The sequence below is a fragment of the Sinocyclocheilus grahami genome, unplaced genomic scaffold, assembly GCF_001515645.1.
Source record: "Sinocyclocheilus grahami isolate Dianchi unplaced genomic scaffold, SAMN03320097.WGS_v1.1 scaffold1491.1, whole genome shotgun sequence".
Classification (NCBI taxonomy): Eukaryota; Metazoa; Chordata; class Actinopteri; order Cypriniformes; family Cyprinidae; genus Sinocyclocheilus; species Sinocyclocheilus grahami.
Window position 1 is genome coordinate 167,867 of NW_015506670.1, and position 15,509 is coordinate 183,375.

Below are 15,509 nucleotides of genomic sequence, written 5' to 3' on the forward strand. Positions count from 1 at the left end.
ACAGACAGACAGACAGATAGATAGATAGATAGATAGATAGATATATAGATAGATAGATCGATAGGATGGACAGACAGACAGATAGATAGATAGATAGATAGATAGATAAATAGACAGACATACAGACAGACAGACAGACAGATAGATAGATAGGAGAATGTTAGTTTATGGTTACTAAAAATAACTTTTTTTCTCTCTAGAGCATCAGAACTGAATGTTAACCCTGCGCTGACGTCAGGCTGCTGTCCTGTTTGACAGACAGACAGAGGTCGTGATCTCAGGTCAGTGGGGCGTGCTGACGCACTGTATTTAGGATTTTCTGTAATCAGGAGGTAATTCGCTGTATTTTCCAGAGCGGAAAAGAACAGCAGGGAGTGACGTCAGTGGTAATTGGACGGGACACCCTCACCCTCGCCCTGTCCTGGACGCTGAGCCGAGCCCGTGTTTCAGTGTGTGTTTGCGCGGGGAAGCGGTGAGCGGTCTCTCCTGAAGCTCCGGCACTGCAGCGGCATCATGGGAAACTCGCCCGGCATGTCAGTGAAGGAGCTGAGCGCCTGTCATTCCCATAAGTGGTACCGCAAGTTCATGACCGAGTGTCCCTCCGGTCAGCTCACCTTCTACGAGTTCAAGAAGTTCTTCGGCCTGAAGAATCTCTCAGAAACATCCAACGAGTACGTCAAGACCATGTTCAAGACGTTCGACATTAACGACGTAAGACAATCTGTTATCATTTATTATTTACTGTTCTACTGCATGTTAATATCATCCTCATTTAAAGGGTTTAAATTGAGTTTCTTTCTTCGGTTCAACATTAAAGAAGATTTTTTGAAGAATGTTGGAAACCAAACAATCGACGGTAGCCATTGACTTCGATAGTATGGCAAAAAATATGGCTGCCGTCAACTATTTGGTTTCCAACATTCTTCAGAATATCTTCTTTCGTGTTCGACAGAAAACAGAAACTCGTACAGGTTTGGAGCAACATGAGGGGAGAGTAGATGATGACAGAATGTTCACTTTTGGGTGAATTATCTCTTTAATGACTCATATAAATGTAATGCATTATGTATCATTAATATTCATTAATGCCATCACTCTTATTCTGTTTATTTTTACCCTCAGTTATTATTATTAATGAAGATTATTATTATTACTCATTACTATTATTATCGCTTTAAGTCATGTAGTTTTGTGTCCAAAAAAGTCATTAATTATTTGAGCAGAAGTTGCAGAGAGGTGATTGTTTGGGCAAATTTGAATAGTTTTTTATTGTCTTTTTATTAAGTATAACCCAAACATAACGTAACATTTAAAGAGAGATGAGGGTTGAACTCATTGGCCGGCGTTCGTCTCTCGTCTCTTCTGCTTTGGTTCAGCTGAGGATTGTGGGTAAGGAGATCTGTGTTAATACAGTAAACTCAGATCAAACTGCAAGGTCAGAGATCTCCACTAAGACCCATCAGAGCCTGTAATCTGGTTAACTCAGGAGTTTATACACTGACAGCTCGGATCATGGCTTTCATTCACGTCACAACACTTTCCATGGAAAATACAAGAGCGTCTGCAATATCAGCGTCACAGATTAATATCTGTATTACAGCATTGTGACATAAACCTGTCTTCAAAAGCCAAGAGACCTGATTCCTGCAGGCCGTGTAATTTACTACAATATTTTATAATCAAGACATTTTCTAATCTTGTATGTCTTCATTTCTACATAAATATATCTGTTGCACTGAATGACCATGGAACATTATTTCACCCGTATTTTGACATTTTGTTTTCACCAAAGCTATTTGAAGCCTTAAACTTTAAAATACACTTTACTTGAATTTAGTTTGAAGTGGACACTGGAAACGGATCATAACTGTTTCCAGTATTATAATTTGATATGTTTTATTACGTCGTCAGGACGGCTGCATTGATTTCATGGAGTACGTGGCGGCTCTGAGTTTGGTTCTGAAGGGTGGCGTTCAGCAGAAACTGCGCTGGTACTTCAAGCTCTTCGACGTGGACGGCAGCGGCTGCATCGACCGCGAGGAGCTGCTGCTCATCTTCAAGGTATCTGATGACTTCAGTGGCGTCTGTGTTTCTCTTGAGCGCCACCTGCTGGTGTCTCTGAATCCACATTAAACTGTGCATAGCTCACCCACAAATGAAAACCGTCATCATTTCTCACCCTCAAGTTGTTCCAAACCTGTAAGAGCGTCGTTCTTCTGTTTAACATAAAAGATGATAATTTGAAGTATGTTGGGAACCAAACAGTTGACGGAAGTATTAGCTTCTATAGTATTTTTCGCCACTACTAACGTCAACTGCTTGGTTCCCAACATTCTTCAAATGATCTTCTTACAGGTTTAGAACAACTTGAGGGTGAGAAATTATTACAGGAGTTAAATTTTTGGGTGAACTGTCTCTTTAAATCAGTGGCTCCTTTGTTTTTCTTCAGCGCCACCTGCTGGTGAGTCTTATTCCACAGAACTCACTTTTGTCTTTTGTTGTTGATGTTTTTCGGCTCCAGGCCATTGAAGCCATTAACGGAGTAGAGCAGGAGTTTTCTGCTGAGGAGTTGACCGACATGGTGTTTAACAAGATCGACGTTAACGGAGACGGTAATCTGTCTATGTGTGCTATTTAAATATGCAAATGAAGCAATGTGATTTACATATGCATGTGTGTGTGTGTGTGTTCAGGTGAGCTGTCTCTGGATGAGTTCATCGAGGGCATCCAGGCGGATGAGGTTCTGTCGGTGATGTTGACCCAGAGTCTGGATCTGACTCATATCGTCAGTAATATCTACACAGACAGCGACTCTGAGCAGCAGCTCAACTGACCCCAGACCAGTCCGAGATCAGGGTGCCAAACCAGAGGAAGACGAATGAATGAATGCTGTTCATTCAGCATTGTCCTAAGAGCTTTAAACCCTCGATGCATCAGATATTAACAGTATTAATAGTGTTCATCTGCATTTCAAAAGCCTGGTTATTCCCTGTAATCACAGAATAACTGAGACTAGAGCAAACGCTTTATTTAAGTGCACTTATGCATGTTTTATTAATGACATTAAAACCTGAGGTTTCAGCAAAACCTGTAAAATGCAGTGTTTCTTCAGCCCTGTGACGTATGTCAGGCAAATAATGTGTCCTGCAAGAACTCGCTATCTACTCTATTATTGTAGATATGAAGTATTGTAGTGTGCATTTGTAATGTTACTGTAATTTTACACAAAATAAAATATGAATAATGACTGTAATCAACCTCCAGATATATCTGAACATGATCTGTTTAAGGGTTCAACCGAGGAACACAAATCCTCAGTTGAAAACGTTAGTTTTTGGTTTGCATAACGTTATTAGAACGTTTCCCTAACATCTTTGTTCCTATATGATAACTGTTATTATTTCTGTATTTCAGTAAATGCTAAATTAAACGAATTTCAGGGCTCTGCAGGACATTACACACACACACACATCTGTAACGTTTTCATTGGAAAGATAGTTTTACAGGGTTATAAAAATAACCTGAATAGGGAATGTTCTGTATAAGTTGTTTTTAGGTTATTTTAAAAATAACCACCGTGCAACGTTCCGGGAATGTTATTTTATGGTTACAAAAAATTATAACCTAAAACATTTTTTTCCCCCTTAATGTAACCAAAAACTAACGTTAGGGGAACGTTCTGTGTTTGCTGGGGTAATTGTCGACAGAGTTTAGAAATGTAATTTTGTACAAACTATTAATTTAAATAGAAAACTAAGTGTTATGTATATTTTTACCCAGCTTCTTCAAGCGTCTAGTTCAAGTATCATATACAAAATGCAATGAAAAGCTTTGTTGAATGCTTCTGCACAGACGACACAGAATACAACAAAACACCGTTCTGTGTGTTTGTACTTTTTAACTCAACATTACAGCGCCACCGTCTGGCTGAATCCCGCAACGACACCAAACCTCTTCCAGCATGAGTTCAGTGATTATAAATGAGAAATCATAGAGATGGAACTAACACCCAGAAGCTGCTTCGTCTAAATGAATGGCCAGGAGCTGCTACTGCATTCATATATATTAAAAATCATTTTTAAGAGTTTGTATCTTATTCTATTCATCAGAACAGTTAAAGAAGAAACCACGTCTTCCGTATTTCATTTCTGGTTTAAAGAAGGAAAATGAATGGGCGCAGAAAGCTTAATTCAAAAACAATCATAACAATCAAACATGAAATTCAGATTTATCTGTAAAGCACGTTTCACAAGGAGCATAACATGTTATTTCCCCAGTCTCTGTAGATGCAGGTCAGCTCTTTATCAGTGCTTTTCTTTCGATTTCGATTTGAGTTGCTGTGAAAATGGCGTCAGGTAAGAAACAAATTGGATACAAATATATGCAAGCCACGTTTCCTCCGTTTATGAATTGCTTATGAAATATTAGCCAACTGTAGACAGTTGTGAACTTAATTTAGTTTACTGAATGCTATTCCACCGCTTACATTTGTTTAATCGTGGCACTGAACACCAGGAAGAGGTTTCTGTCACTAGTCTGTGATTCTTTACACTTATCTCTGTTGATTTGTGGCAAAAGCCTGTTTATTAATATTATATGTAGGCTGTGTAGATCATTGCAGTACCTGTGAGCTGAAGTGTAATTTTGACACACTGTAGATGTTCAATTTAGTTTACTGAATGCTATTCCACCGCTTACATTTGTTTAATCGTGGCACTGAACACCAGGAAGAGGTTTCTGTCACTAGTCTGTGATTCTTTACACTTATCTCTGTTGATTTGTGGCAAAAGCCTGTTTATTAATATTATATGTAGGCTGTGTAGATCATTGCAGTACCTGTGAGCTGAAGCAATTACCTTCCTAAATGATAAAATCAGCTATATTTTACATGTATAGAAAGACCAACTTATGCTGTGTGAGAAATATTCGGCATCGTCTTATAAGTATAAATTACTTTTTTTCCTTTTAATTAAGTAATTGGCTTTTATATGGCCACAGTAAGTAAGCCAGAGCAAATTTAAGAATATTATATGTGGCAATATTTGTCAAATTAAGTTGTTTTCCTACCCTCTTTAAAATAACATTTAATTAAATAAATAAAAATCATTACAATCAATCAAACATGAAATTCAGATTTATCTGTAAAGCACGTTTCACAATGAGTATAATTCTGACGCAACGTATAGAACTATAACGCAGTAAACAGACCTGGAACTACTTCAGCCATGCAGTACACTACTTTTCATTTTAGAGTGCACTGTATTTATTTGTTTTTAATGAAAGATGCTCTTTTTCTAAAATGAAGGTAGACACTGACTTTCACCCTCATGCTCCAAAAATGACAAAAGCCATCATAAAAGTACCATAAAACCCGTCCAGACAGATCTGGGCCTGAATTTCAAGTCTTCTGAACCCATACAGTAACTTTGTTTGAGGAACAGATTGGTGCAAGTTGTGACTGATATTCCAGCTGAGATCTCGTTTGTGACATCAGAGACGTCAGACAGCACTTTTGATACAGTAGCCTTGAGCATAGAGTAAAAAATGGTTTCTGCGTATTGCAGTTGAAGCTGTTTCTGTGTTTTGTGTCATTCAAACACAAGAATATTTCCAAAGCTTGACAGAATCCTTCGTAGTGAAGATTCAGGGGGCAGTTTGATGTTCTGAAAGCAGAGGCTATAATTCCTCCTGTCGGTGATTCCCTGTGAGATCAGTCTGTTAAGTGAGGACTAGCATTTTTGGGGCCCTAAGCAGAATTTCAAAGTGGTTACCAGAGAAATGATTGAGGCCCACGGAGAGCCTGCTGTACTGGTTACTGTACTGAACAAGTGTTAGCGGCTCCTGATGCTCACCGGACTCTATGCAGCTGCCATTCTTTTACTTTTAGTGAACAAAATGTGTAAAAGTCCAAGTAATGATCATCCTAATAGAACATCAATATAATTATTGATGATAACTCTTCATGATAAATCTTTCATAGATGTTCTGAAGCTTCTGAAAGGGTTACTTGATATTGTAACATTACTACTAGTGTCTTGTGTTAAATCTGGTAATTCTGTAGAATTTTTAATATGAAATTATTTAGTGATGATTGTGCTTTTTTTATTATTACATTTTGTTTATGTGTCTTTTTCAGTGAGTGATCTGAGGATTGTGCTGATAGGAAAGAATGAATCAGAAAACAACAGTGTGGGAAAAATTATACTGGGTACAGAAGCGTTTGACAGTGGAGCTGCATCTTATTCACATTATCTCAGTGAGAAAATCAGTGGAAAGGTGGAGAAGACACACATCACAGTCATCAAAACTTACCTGCTCCATCCAAATTTCCAACAGCATCAGATAATAGAGGCAGCGAGAGAGTGTGTGTCTCTGTCTGCTCCAGGACCTCATGTGATCGCACTCGTACTGCAGTATAAGGACTTCAGTGAGGAGGACACAAACAGAGTGAAATATGTGCTGAACCTCTTCAGTAAGCAGGCCATTAAACACACTATAGTGGTGACCTCTGATGAAGAGCCACTTACATCCAAATTGGCTTCTAAGATATGGAATAATACAGTTTCTAATTTAATAAAGGAGTGTGGAGGACATCTTAAGTTTGATACAATAAACCTAAGATGGCGCTCTGAGTTGATCAGAAGGATAGAAGAGATACTCAAGAACGAGCATGCAGAATTTCTCATCTGTAACAAGTATGAGGATGGAGGTGATGGAGCATCAGTGGATGAAGATCTGAGCAGATCTGGAGCTTCAGACAGAGACGATGAGAAACAGAAGAAGGATTCAGATCTCAAAGAGAGCACAAAAACAGGACGTGATGGAGGAGGTTTGTCAAAGTCTTTTTTTTTTCAGATAATGCCTCTAAAAATATGATACTTTTATATGAGACAGGAAATGACATGGAGAAAAATGAGGAGCACTACTGTATGACTATTATTTATTCTTCTTACTAATCTGTTTTAAGTTGAAAAACTTCTAAAATGTTTGTAAATAAAAAACTAGATATTTTAAATGGGGTATTAAGACATTGACAGAAAAACAAAGTATTGTCTCTTATTGTACATTAGTGTTTTTTTGTTGTTGTCCTTTTTGGAGCTTGAAGGTAAAATCATTATTTCACTTTTGTATTCAGTGGAAAACACAGACAATCATATGTGCTTGTTACAACAACATGTGGGTAAATAATAACAGAATTGTCAGTTTAGGGTGAACTATTCCTCTAAATACTGGAGTGTGCGTGCAGACTGTTTGTATGTGTCATAGATCCATACATACAGAGAAAATTCACTCAAACAATAATAATACATTTATTTTTGAATACATTTATTTTATATAGCGCCTTTAAAAGTTGCTTTCTCAAGGTGTTTTCATGAAAGCTTACCTAAAGGAAAACACAACAATATAAGACAATATACTTTAAATTCAACAAGAAATAAATCACAAAACAATACAATAAAAAAACGAATAAAATAAAAGCATTCCTGAAAAAGAATGTTTTGAGAAAAGTTTTAAAAACAGCTAAAGAATTATGTAAATTATGAGAGAATAAGTCAGTAAACTATTGCAAAGTTGCCTTCGTTTGATAAAACATTGTGCTGCAATCTAATTATATTTTACAATATAATATTTTTGTTGTTGTTTAACTCTTTCCCCACCAGAATTTTCAGAAAAAAGTTGCCAGCCACCGCCAGCATTTTTGATAATTTTCACTCAATTTTCATGGCCACCAGAATATTTTGTTTTATGAATATCTGAACATGCAATACACCAAAATAAAGAACAGAGGCTCTACTTAAAAAAACAAACAAACAAAAAAAGTTTTATTTTAGCTTCAAGCATTCTTTTTTTTAAATCAACACTTGAATGTAGGTAAGTTTATTTAAAAAAGCAACATTTTTATCAAAGACTACATCTGGATAATATTCCGTACGATTATCAAAGCATAAATCCAGTAAATCGCTTCCATCAACACCTCCAAAGCTTCACAGTCCTTCACCACTTCTGGGATCACTATTTCACTCGCTAACATTAGGCAGTTTTCATTTATATGCCGTTTATTGTTGATGATCGCATTATTTTTCATACGCATCTGCTTACATATGAGATCTCTTGTTTCTGCGTCTTCCTCGCATGTGTTTTTGATCGTGAGATTCTGGTCTCATTCAGAAGATGTGTAATAGCGCTTCTGAGTGTAAGCTGTAAAATCTCATCTTTGGCGGGGAAAGAGTTAAGTAAGTTTACATTTGGTAAAGAAGCTGAACTGTGTCTCTTGTCTCTAATCTTGTTTCAGTGACGACTACTAAATCAAAGCTGAACATCGTGCTGTGTGGAAATCATCCAACACTCAAGAACTCAGTGTCTAGAATCTTTAGAGGGATAATAAATAAACAAAAGAATAAACAAATAAATAAACTTTTACCTCAGAAAGAGAGGAGCAATGTGAGTGTGAAGAGAGATGGAATGATTAATGGACGGCAGATGAGTGTAATAGAGCTTCCAGCTCTCTCTCGTCTCTCAGAGGAGGACGTGATGCGGGAGACTCTCCACGGTGTGTCTCTCTGTGATCCTGGAGTTCATCATTTCATCCTCGTTACTCCTGTCAGTCCACACACTAATGAAGACCGAGCAGAAATGGAGAAGATTAAAGGAATATTTAACTCTCAAGAACACTTCATGGTGCTTTTCTTTACTGAACTCACTGTTGACAAAAGTGTCTCAGATTTTGTAGCGTCCACAGAATCTCAGAGTGTTGCGAGTCTCTATGGGAGCTGGTACAATGTGATGGGGTTACAGGACCAGAGAAACTCTCAACAGATCTCAGCCCTGTTAGACTGTATAGAGAGCATGAAGACGGAACCCTATTCTCTTCAGACATATATAAGAGCTCCAGAGAGGAGAGTCAGACATGAACTAGAGGAGAAACTGAGAGTGAGAGATAATGAAATCAAAGAGTTACAGCAGAAGATCAAGACACTGGGTGAGTGCATTCATTTATTTTTAATAGGACATCTATTTTTGTGAGAAATAAGGTTACAGGTTATTTACAGTACAAATAATCTCATATTGGGTGAACAACACATTAATAAATACCGTTAAGCTACCTATTTCAAGGAGAAAAAATAGAAAATATAATCTTAAACCTTTTTACAAATACAGTTGTTGAATCTTTTGCACCTAATGACTGGCTAAAGTCTGTTATCTCTAGACAGCACCAGACCCTAAAGGCTGGAATACACTACATGATTTTTGCTCAGATTTACAGTGTGGACAAGTTGATTTGAGATGACAGATTTCACAGAAAATGGTGCCTTAGCCCATTTATGTGCATAATAACATGTATAAATCACATCTCGGTAAGATGTCAACATTTAAACCACTTTTACCACGTGTTTTTTTTTTTCACATTTGTATCGTTTGATATTCGAGTAAGCTGAAACCCAGTACTTGCATTTAAAAGTGTAATCCGGCATTTTCTCTTAAAAAAATAGTGTTGTCATTGCTGCGCAGTGAATCTCGGGATAGCTTGGGCCACGAAGGATCCATCAATCGTATCCTTCATTCCCCGGTAAACGAAGGGCACATTAGCAGGCCGTTTTTGAAGGAGTCTTCAGATTGGGACAGCCTTCATCGCACCGTGGTGACGCAATCCGTCTTCAAATGCAGCGTTCAAAGGAAGCCACCTCTGAATTGGGACGCAGCTTATGAATCTATCCAGTCTGATGAAATCAGAAAGTCTGGCAATGTGTGATCCTCAGTCATTTAGTGTATGATGGACAGTTTTCCTTTGTCACTATTTACAAAGTCGGCAAATGTATGATGCCTGGTGTTTTAAAATATGTTCAGCTTTTAAAAGTTGTGTAGTGTATTCCAACCTTAAGTCAAGTCACCTTTATTTGTATAGTGCTTTATACAATACAGATGGAGAAACTAGAGAAATTTGAAGAAATGAAGAGAAGAATTAATTCATTAGAGACGTGGTTTCAATCACAAGGTAATGATCAGAAAATCTGCATTGATTAAACACTTTTCATGATTGCTGAAGTCTACACAGATTTCGAAGACAAAACAATAACATTAAATGCAGAGTTCAGAAGAAATAATATAATACATCATGATGCTTCAGTATAAATTACACACAATATTCTGTGATGATCTGGATAATTGACAGTCTTCACCTGAAATTCAATATGTTGTTTTTAATGTTTCTTTATGGTTTCTATATTGTTTTAAATCTATCTTTAGATTCAAGAGACAGAGAAGATGATCTGAGGATTGTGCTGCTGGGAAAAACTGGAGCTGGGAAGAGTTCAACTGGAAACACCATCTTAGGAAGAGAAGCATTTAAATCAGACTTTTCTCACACATCTGTTACTAAAGACTGTCAGAAAGAGACAGATGAAATCAGCAGCAGACACATCACTGTGATCGACACTCCAGGACTGTTTGATACTGAACTCAGTAATGAAGAAATCCAGAGAGAAATCAGCAACTGCATCTCTATGATCCTGCCTGGACCACATGTGTTTCTCTTACTGATTCCACTGGGACGATTCACTCAAGAAGAACAAACAGCAGTGAAGATCATCCAAGAATCTTTTGGAGAAAACTCTTTAAAGTACACCATAGTGCTATTTACCAATGGAGACAAACTGAAGAACAAATCCATTGATCAGTTTTTGGGAGAACCTGGATCTGCCCTTAAAAACCTGATGGAAGCGTGTGGAAACAGATTCCATGTGTTCAATAATGAGACTGGAGACCGAACACAGGTGACTGATCTACTGCAGAAGATAGACAACATGGTGAAAACAAACGGAGGGAGTTACTACTCGTGTAAGATGTTCAGAGAGATGGAGAGAGAAATACAAGAACAACAGATGAAGATCCTGATGGAGAGAGTGGAGCAAGTGAACAGAGAAAAAGAAGAACTGATGAACAAACATGAAGAAGAGAAAAAGAGGATGAAGATGGAGATGGAGGAAGAACAACAAAATCATGGCAAAGAGAGAAAGAGAAGAGAAGAAGAATTTATTGAGAGAGAAGAACGATATAGAAGAGACGTTAAAGACATCGAGGAACAAGAGAGAAAGATACGAGAGGAGCTGAAGAGAGAACAAGAGGAATGGGAGAAACAGAGACAACAGGAACGACAAAGAAGAGAAGAAGAGGAGGAGAAATGGAGAAAGAGAGAAGAGGAAATGTGGGATGAATATAATCAGAGACTTAAACAAGAGAAAGAGAGAAGTCAGAGAGAGAGAGAACAACTTCAGTTCAAACATGAAGAAGAGATGAAGAGAATAAAGATGATGATGGAGGAAGAAAGACAGATGCATGATCAACTGAGAAAGAGAAGAGAAGAAGAGGATGAGAGAAGGAGAAAGATAGAAAAGCAAACATGGGATGAATATTATGAGAAAATAAAACGAGAAAGAGAAAGAAGACTGAGAGAGAGAGAAGAACTTCAGTTCAAACATGAAGAAGCGAATAAGAGAATAAAGATGATGATGGAGGAAGAAAGACAGAAGCGTGACGAAGAGAGAAAGAGAAGAGAAGAGGAATTTAGAGAGAGAGAAGGACAATATGAAAGAGACATTAAAGACATTGAGGAACAAGAGAGAAAGATACGAGAGGAGCTGAAGAGAGAACGAGAGGAATGGGAGAAACAGAAACAACAGGAACGACAAAGAAGAGACGAAGAGGTGGAGAAATGGAGAAAGAGAGAACAGGAAATGATGGATGATTATTATCAGAGACTTAAACAAGAGAAAGAGAGAATGAAGATGATGATTGAGACAGAAAGACAGATTTATGATAAAGAGAGAAAGAGAAGAGAAGAAGAGGATGAGAGGAAGAAGAAAGAACAGGAAACATGGGATGAATATTATGAGAAACTTAAACAAGAGATAGAGAGAATGAACATGAAGATGGAGGAAGAAAGAGAGAATCATGATAAAGAGAGAAAAAGAAGAGGAATTTAAGAGGAGAACAATATAAAATAGACATTAAAGAATGAAGACGAGAGATTTTATATTAATTTTAAATTGTACTATAAGTGCATATTAAATGTCTTATTCTGGAACAACTTTAAGCATGTTAAGTGTTAAGATACCTTTTATGATCAATTTTAAGCTAACTGACATATATTTTAATATAATTCATAATTCAATATAACACTTCAACAACTGTGTTGGCTAACTCATGTTTTCCTCATTATCTCACATTAGTTCGCCGTTAATGTTAAGATACCAATGACTCCACCTGATCAGCTAAATTGCGGTAAAAAGGCAGCGGAACATACAAAAGTTAATGCTACTTGGTTTAACTAAAGTTTATTTGAGCTAATATAGGTGACCTTAAAGGGATAGTGGGCCTCCTCCTGCACTCGAATCAATGACTGATGCTTGAGTCAAAAGATTTTGATGAAATGGTGTTTTGAGCTGACTTACATAGAGGTTTGCTCCACCGCTTTTGTTATTGTTTTGTAAATGCATTTATGCCCCTGATGTTATTAGTAGTAATATATGACTTTTTTAGAGTAACTTACCCAACACTGGTTGTTATGTCGGGGATGAAGGAAGGGTGCATTTGTTTCAGCTGTCGGCGAGATTGACACAAAACTACACAACATTGAAAAAATAACTCTTAAAATGACCCATCGGGCTCAACCCAGCATTTGAGCTGAAAAGTCAATGGAAAAACAAATCACACATAGATGCCTTCTCGATTCATATAAATAATGATCAGTATGTGAAGAAGCCTGCTGGTGTTTGATCATCATACACAATAAGAAAGAACTTCTTTACACCGTGTCGTAACCAGACGTGATGCTACGCATGCGATAAAACGTATCTTTTCCATGTTTGCCATTACAGCAATACGTAACGAGCGACAGTGGATTCTATTTTAGAAACAGTTTCTATTTCTGCGATGTCGTGCGAAGTGTATTCCACGACAAAGATTGTTTCAGTCACTTAGTATGTATTTTACTAATTTTAAAATAGTTTAATATTTATGAATTATGCACTTATCCATTCAGAGAGGCTCCGCCCACACGCTGTTCTGATTGGCTGTGGTTTTTGACTGATTTTCTCGTCGTGTAGCAATGTCACATCAGGGGCTAGTTCAAGCTCAAACCGGTGCGTAACGTTTTGCTACGGTTTCCGGTTTGAACGACATGTTTCCTGGAAACGGTGTGCAACAGGGTTTGAGATGCGTTTTCTCTTGTTTGGTGGGTGTGTCACATATCAGCCCAATCAGCAGCAGCATGTGTATAAACCATGCGGTATTAAAGAGACAGCTCGCACAATGTAATTAACATCCAAATAAATTCACAAGAGCAAGTATATTGTTTGCACATGCTTATTTACATTAAAGGCAAAATAACTGAAATAATAAGAGCACAAGTATAGATCTGGAACTTCTTTAAGTCTGTCTAAATATCATTTAGTGATTGCAATGTCTTCTGATCCATATCTTTTCCTTAGGAAGGTGTGCTAGACACTGATTACTGTAACATAAAAATACTATACATATTTATATATTTCGCTATTGTATTATGGAGTGACACTTTTATAAACTTTTCTATCAGCATTATATGCTATTGTCTGGCCTTATTTATTTTTTAAATGACAAGTGACTTTGTGACATCCTGCACTTGCTATACTTTATACTTCAGTGCGATAAAGTACACAATTTGTTATAATATTTAATTTTATAATAAATCAAAACTAGGGAGTTGAAATGGCAGCTGCAGCCAATGAGTGATCCTCTGCTGCCATCTCCTGGTTATAACGATAATTTCATTTTCATCTTAACAAGTCTTTATTTTTCGCCAAGAGACACGTTTTTGGCACATTTCTTCATGTCGTCTTCATGAACGAAACGTGAGCCTTTAATAAAGTGAATTTTGCTGCACCGAGTTGAGAAATAATAAGGCTTTAAAATTTTATAAGATTTAAAAAATGTGTTATAAGGTAAGATATTGATTATCGAGAATACCATTACGATGTCTAACCGCCTAAACATTTACGATAGTGTTTATTTGTCAGCATTACATATCTGGGTACTTTCCTGGGATTACCAGACTCTGCATATAAAATATGTTCTGTAATAACATGAAACTGTATGTTAATTCCTCTATCATTATTTACGGTGTTGCAATTATTTAGTTTCTCAGTTTCTGATAAGAATGAGGCAGGAGAGGTTTCTGTGAGAGTCTCTTCCTATATTTAGCACATATATAAAATGAGCTTCACCGGAAGATTACGAGCTGGCTTATCTTTACCCGGAAGTTAGTGCATATGGCCAGTTCGCTTTACTCGGGAATCTTACCGCGTAGTGTCTGGTTAAGATGCGTTAAAGTGTTCTGACATGAAGTTGCAATAATCTTCCAGCCGGTACAGCGTCTGTCTGTTTATATGTCACAATGAAAAAAAGAAGAAAAAAAGTCAAACTCTCAATTCACTTGTAAAGTAGCCTAGCTTGTTTGTAAAAGTTTATTTATAGAATTCAGCAGTTTCATTTATGTTAAAAATGACTTTTTTAAATGGTCAATATGTAGAAAGCTATTATATAGTGTTAAATGTAGCATTTGTGATGGGTTCTCATGCAGGAGCAGCTTGTTTAGTGAGGAACACTTTTAATGGTGAACAATATTTCTTTACAAACAGAACAATAACTGAAAAATCTGTTTATATTGTTAAATGGTTTGTAAAATGTATTATTTGGGTACTGTTCAGAACCTCAGTGATAAAGGACTAACAGCATCACACAATCTGTTGAGGAATTTTATTTATTTATTTTTTTGTGTTAATAGACAGCATAAAATAACCGAATATGTGGAAATACAGCATGATTCCAGAATAATGCTCAGATGATCATGTTACAAATAATTCAGTGAAAACAACACCCAAAGTAAATAAGAACTCCCCGTATAACTCTCTCTAAACTGTTAGTTATGATTTATAAGTATCATTGTGATCAGTGTTAGAGCGAATCCCAAATCAGAAACATTAGAACCAACCCCAGATGCATGTGAGAAAATATCTGTTTTGTCTGATACTCAAAACCCGTTAACCCATTAGCTGAAACTCATTAATCTCTGTCACATAGCAGAAAGAAAGCAGGAGTGCTTAGTTGCATGTTTCAGTGCTCAGTCTGACTTCATTGGCTTTGTCCAAACTTCATCCCTACTTTGTCTCACCAGCAAATCCAACAAACATTTTTATACCAAAACAATAGAAATGTAAAATTACTGCTTCATATCATCGTCCTGTGATATTTAAAACCTTGAAATAGAGACATTCTCTTACTCCTGAAGACAAATATCCATTGAAACAATCAATCATAACGGTGTGTGTCCTCTGGCATGGATCAAGTTTTTTCAATTAATTCCAAAGTGAATTGAGTGGTGGATTGACAACAGACGGGAGAAAGCATTTAAAGTGGTCAAGAATGTCAAATGGGTTTGGGTTAGGTAAGCAGTGCTCGACTTAGAAGCCAGCTGC

At 37.0% G+C, this 15,509-nt stretch overlaps 4 protein-coding genes across 4 annotated transcripts; all 4 read left to right on the forward strand.

The window, feature by feature from the left end:
- Positions 1–217: 217 nt before the first annotated feature.
- Positions 218–3,251, forward strand: LOC107570676 (guanylyl cyclase-activating protein 1-like). Its single transcript, XM_016256930.1, has 5 exons — positions 218–281; positions 354–711; positions 1,912–2,061; positions 2,522–2,612; positions 2,694–3,251. The coding sequence occupies exons 2-5, from the start codon at positions 514–516 to the stop codon at positions 2,831–2,833; spliced, it is 579 nt and encodes a 192-aa protein (XP_016112416.1). The 5' UTR covers positions 218–281; positions 354–513; the 3' UTR covers positions 2,834–3,251.
- A 1,094-nt stretch (positions 3,252–4,345) lies between these two features.
- LOC107570671 (GTPase IMAP family member 2-like) lies at positions 4,346–7,103 on the forward strand. The gene is made up of 4 exons (XM_016256924.1): positions 4,346–4,355; positions 6,137–6,829; positions 6,895–6,927; positions 7,099–7,103. Exons 1-4 carry the CDS (start codon positions 4,346–4,348, stop codon positions 7,101–7,103), a joined length of 741 nt encoding a protein of 246 aa, XP_016112410.1.
- A 71-nt stretch (positions 7,104–7,174) lies between these two features.
- LOC107570672 (uncharacterized) lies at positions 7,175–9,751 on the forward strand. The gene is made up of 3 exons (XM_016256925.1): positions 7,175–7,180; positions 8,428–8,980; positions 9,492–9,751. Exons 1-3 carry the CDS (start codon positions 7,175–7,177, stop codon positions 9,749–9,751), a joined length of 819 nt encoding a protein of 272 aa, XP_016112411.1.
- A 170-nt stretch (positions 9,752–9,921) lies between these two features.
- Positions 9,922–12,044, forward strand: LOC107570673 (GTPase IMAP family member 7-like). The gene is made up of 4 exons (XM_016256927.1): positions 9,922–9,994; positions 10,246–11,230; positions 11,621–11,735; positions 11,874–12,044. Exons 1-4 carry the CDS (start codon positions 9,922–9,924, stop codon positions 11,979–11,981), a joined length of 1,281 nt encoding a protein of 426 aa, XP_016112413.1. The 3' UTR covers positions 11,982–12,044.
- Positions 12,045–15,509: the final 3,465 nt, after the last annotated feature.

Bases quoted from the DNA above. Each gene is read 5' to 3' on its own strand.
- LOC107570676 (XM_016256930.1), top strand. From the start codon at position 514: ATGGGAAACTCGCCCGGCATGTCAGTGAAGGAGCTGAGCGCCTGTCAT. The intron at 712-1,911 runs GTAAGACAATCT...TTACGTCGTCAG, and splicing joins AGACGTTCGACATTAACGAC to GACGGCTGCATTGATTTCAT. The intron at 2,062-2,521 runs GTATCTGATGAC...TTTCGGCTCCAG, and splicing joins AGCTGCTGCTCATCTTCAAG to GCCATTGAAGCCATTAACGG.
- LOC107570671 (XM_016256924.1), top strand. The intron at 6,830-6,894 runs GTTTGTCAAAGT...TATATGAGACAG, and splicing joins AACAGGACGTGATGGAGGAG to GAAATGACATGGAGAAAAAT.
- LOC107570672 (XM_016256925.1), top strand. The intron at 8,981-9,491 runs GTGAGTGCATTC...TTAAAAAAATAG, and splicing joins GCAGAAGATCAAGACACTGG to TGTTGTCATTGCTGCGCAGT.
- LOC107570673 (XM_016256927.1), top strand. From the start codon at position 9,922: ATGGAGAAACTAGAGAAATTTGAAGAAATGAAGAGAAGAATTAATTCA. The intron at 9,995-10,245 runs GTAATGATCAGA...ATCTATCTTTAG, and splicing joins GACGTGGTTTCAATCACAAG to ATTCAAGAGACAGAGAAGAT. The intron at 11,231-11,620 runs ACAAGAGAAAGA...GGAACAAGAGAG, and splicing joins GAATATAATCAGAGACTTAA to AAAGATACGAGAGGAGCTGA.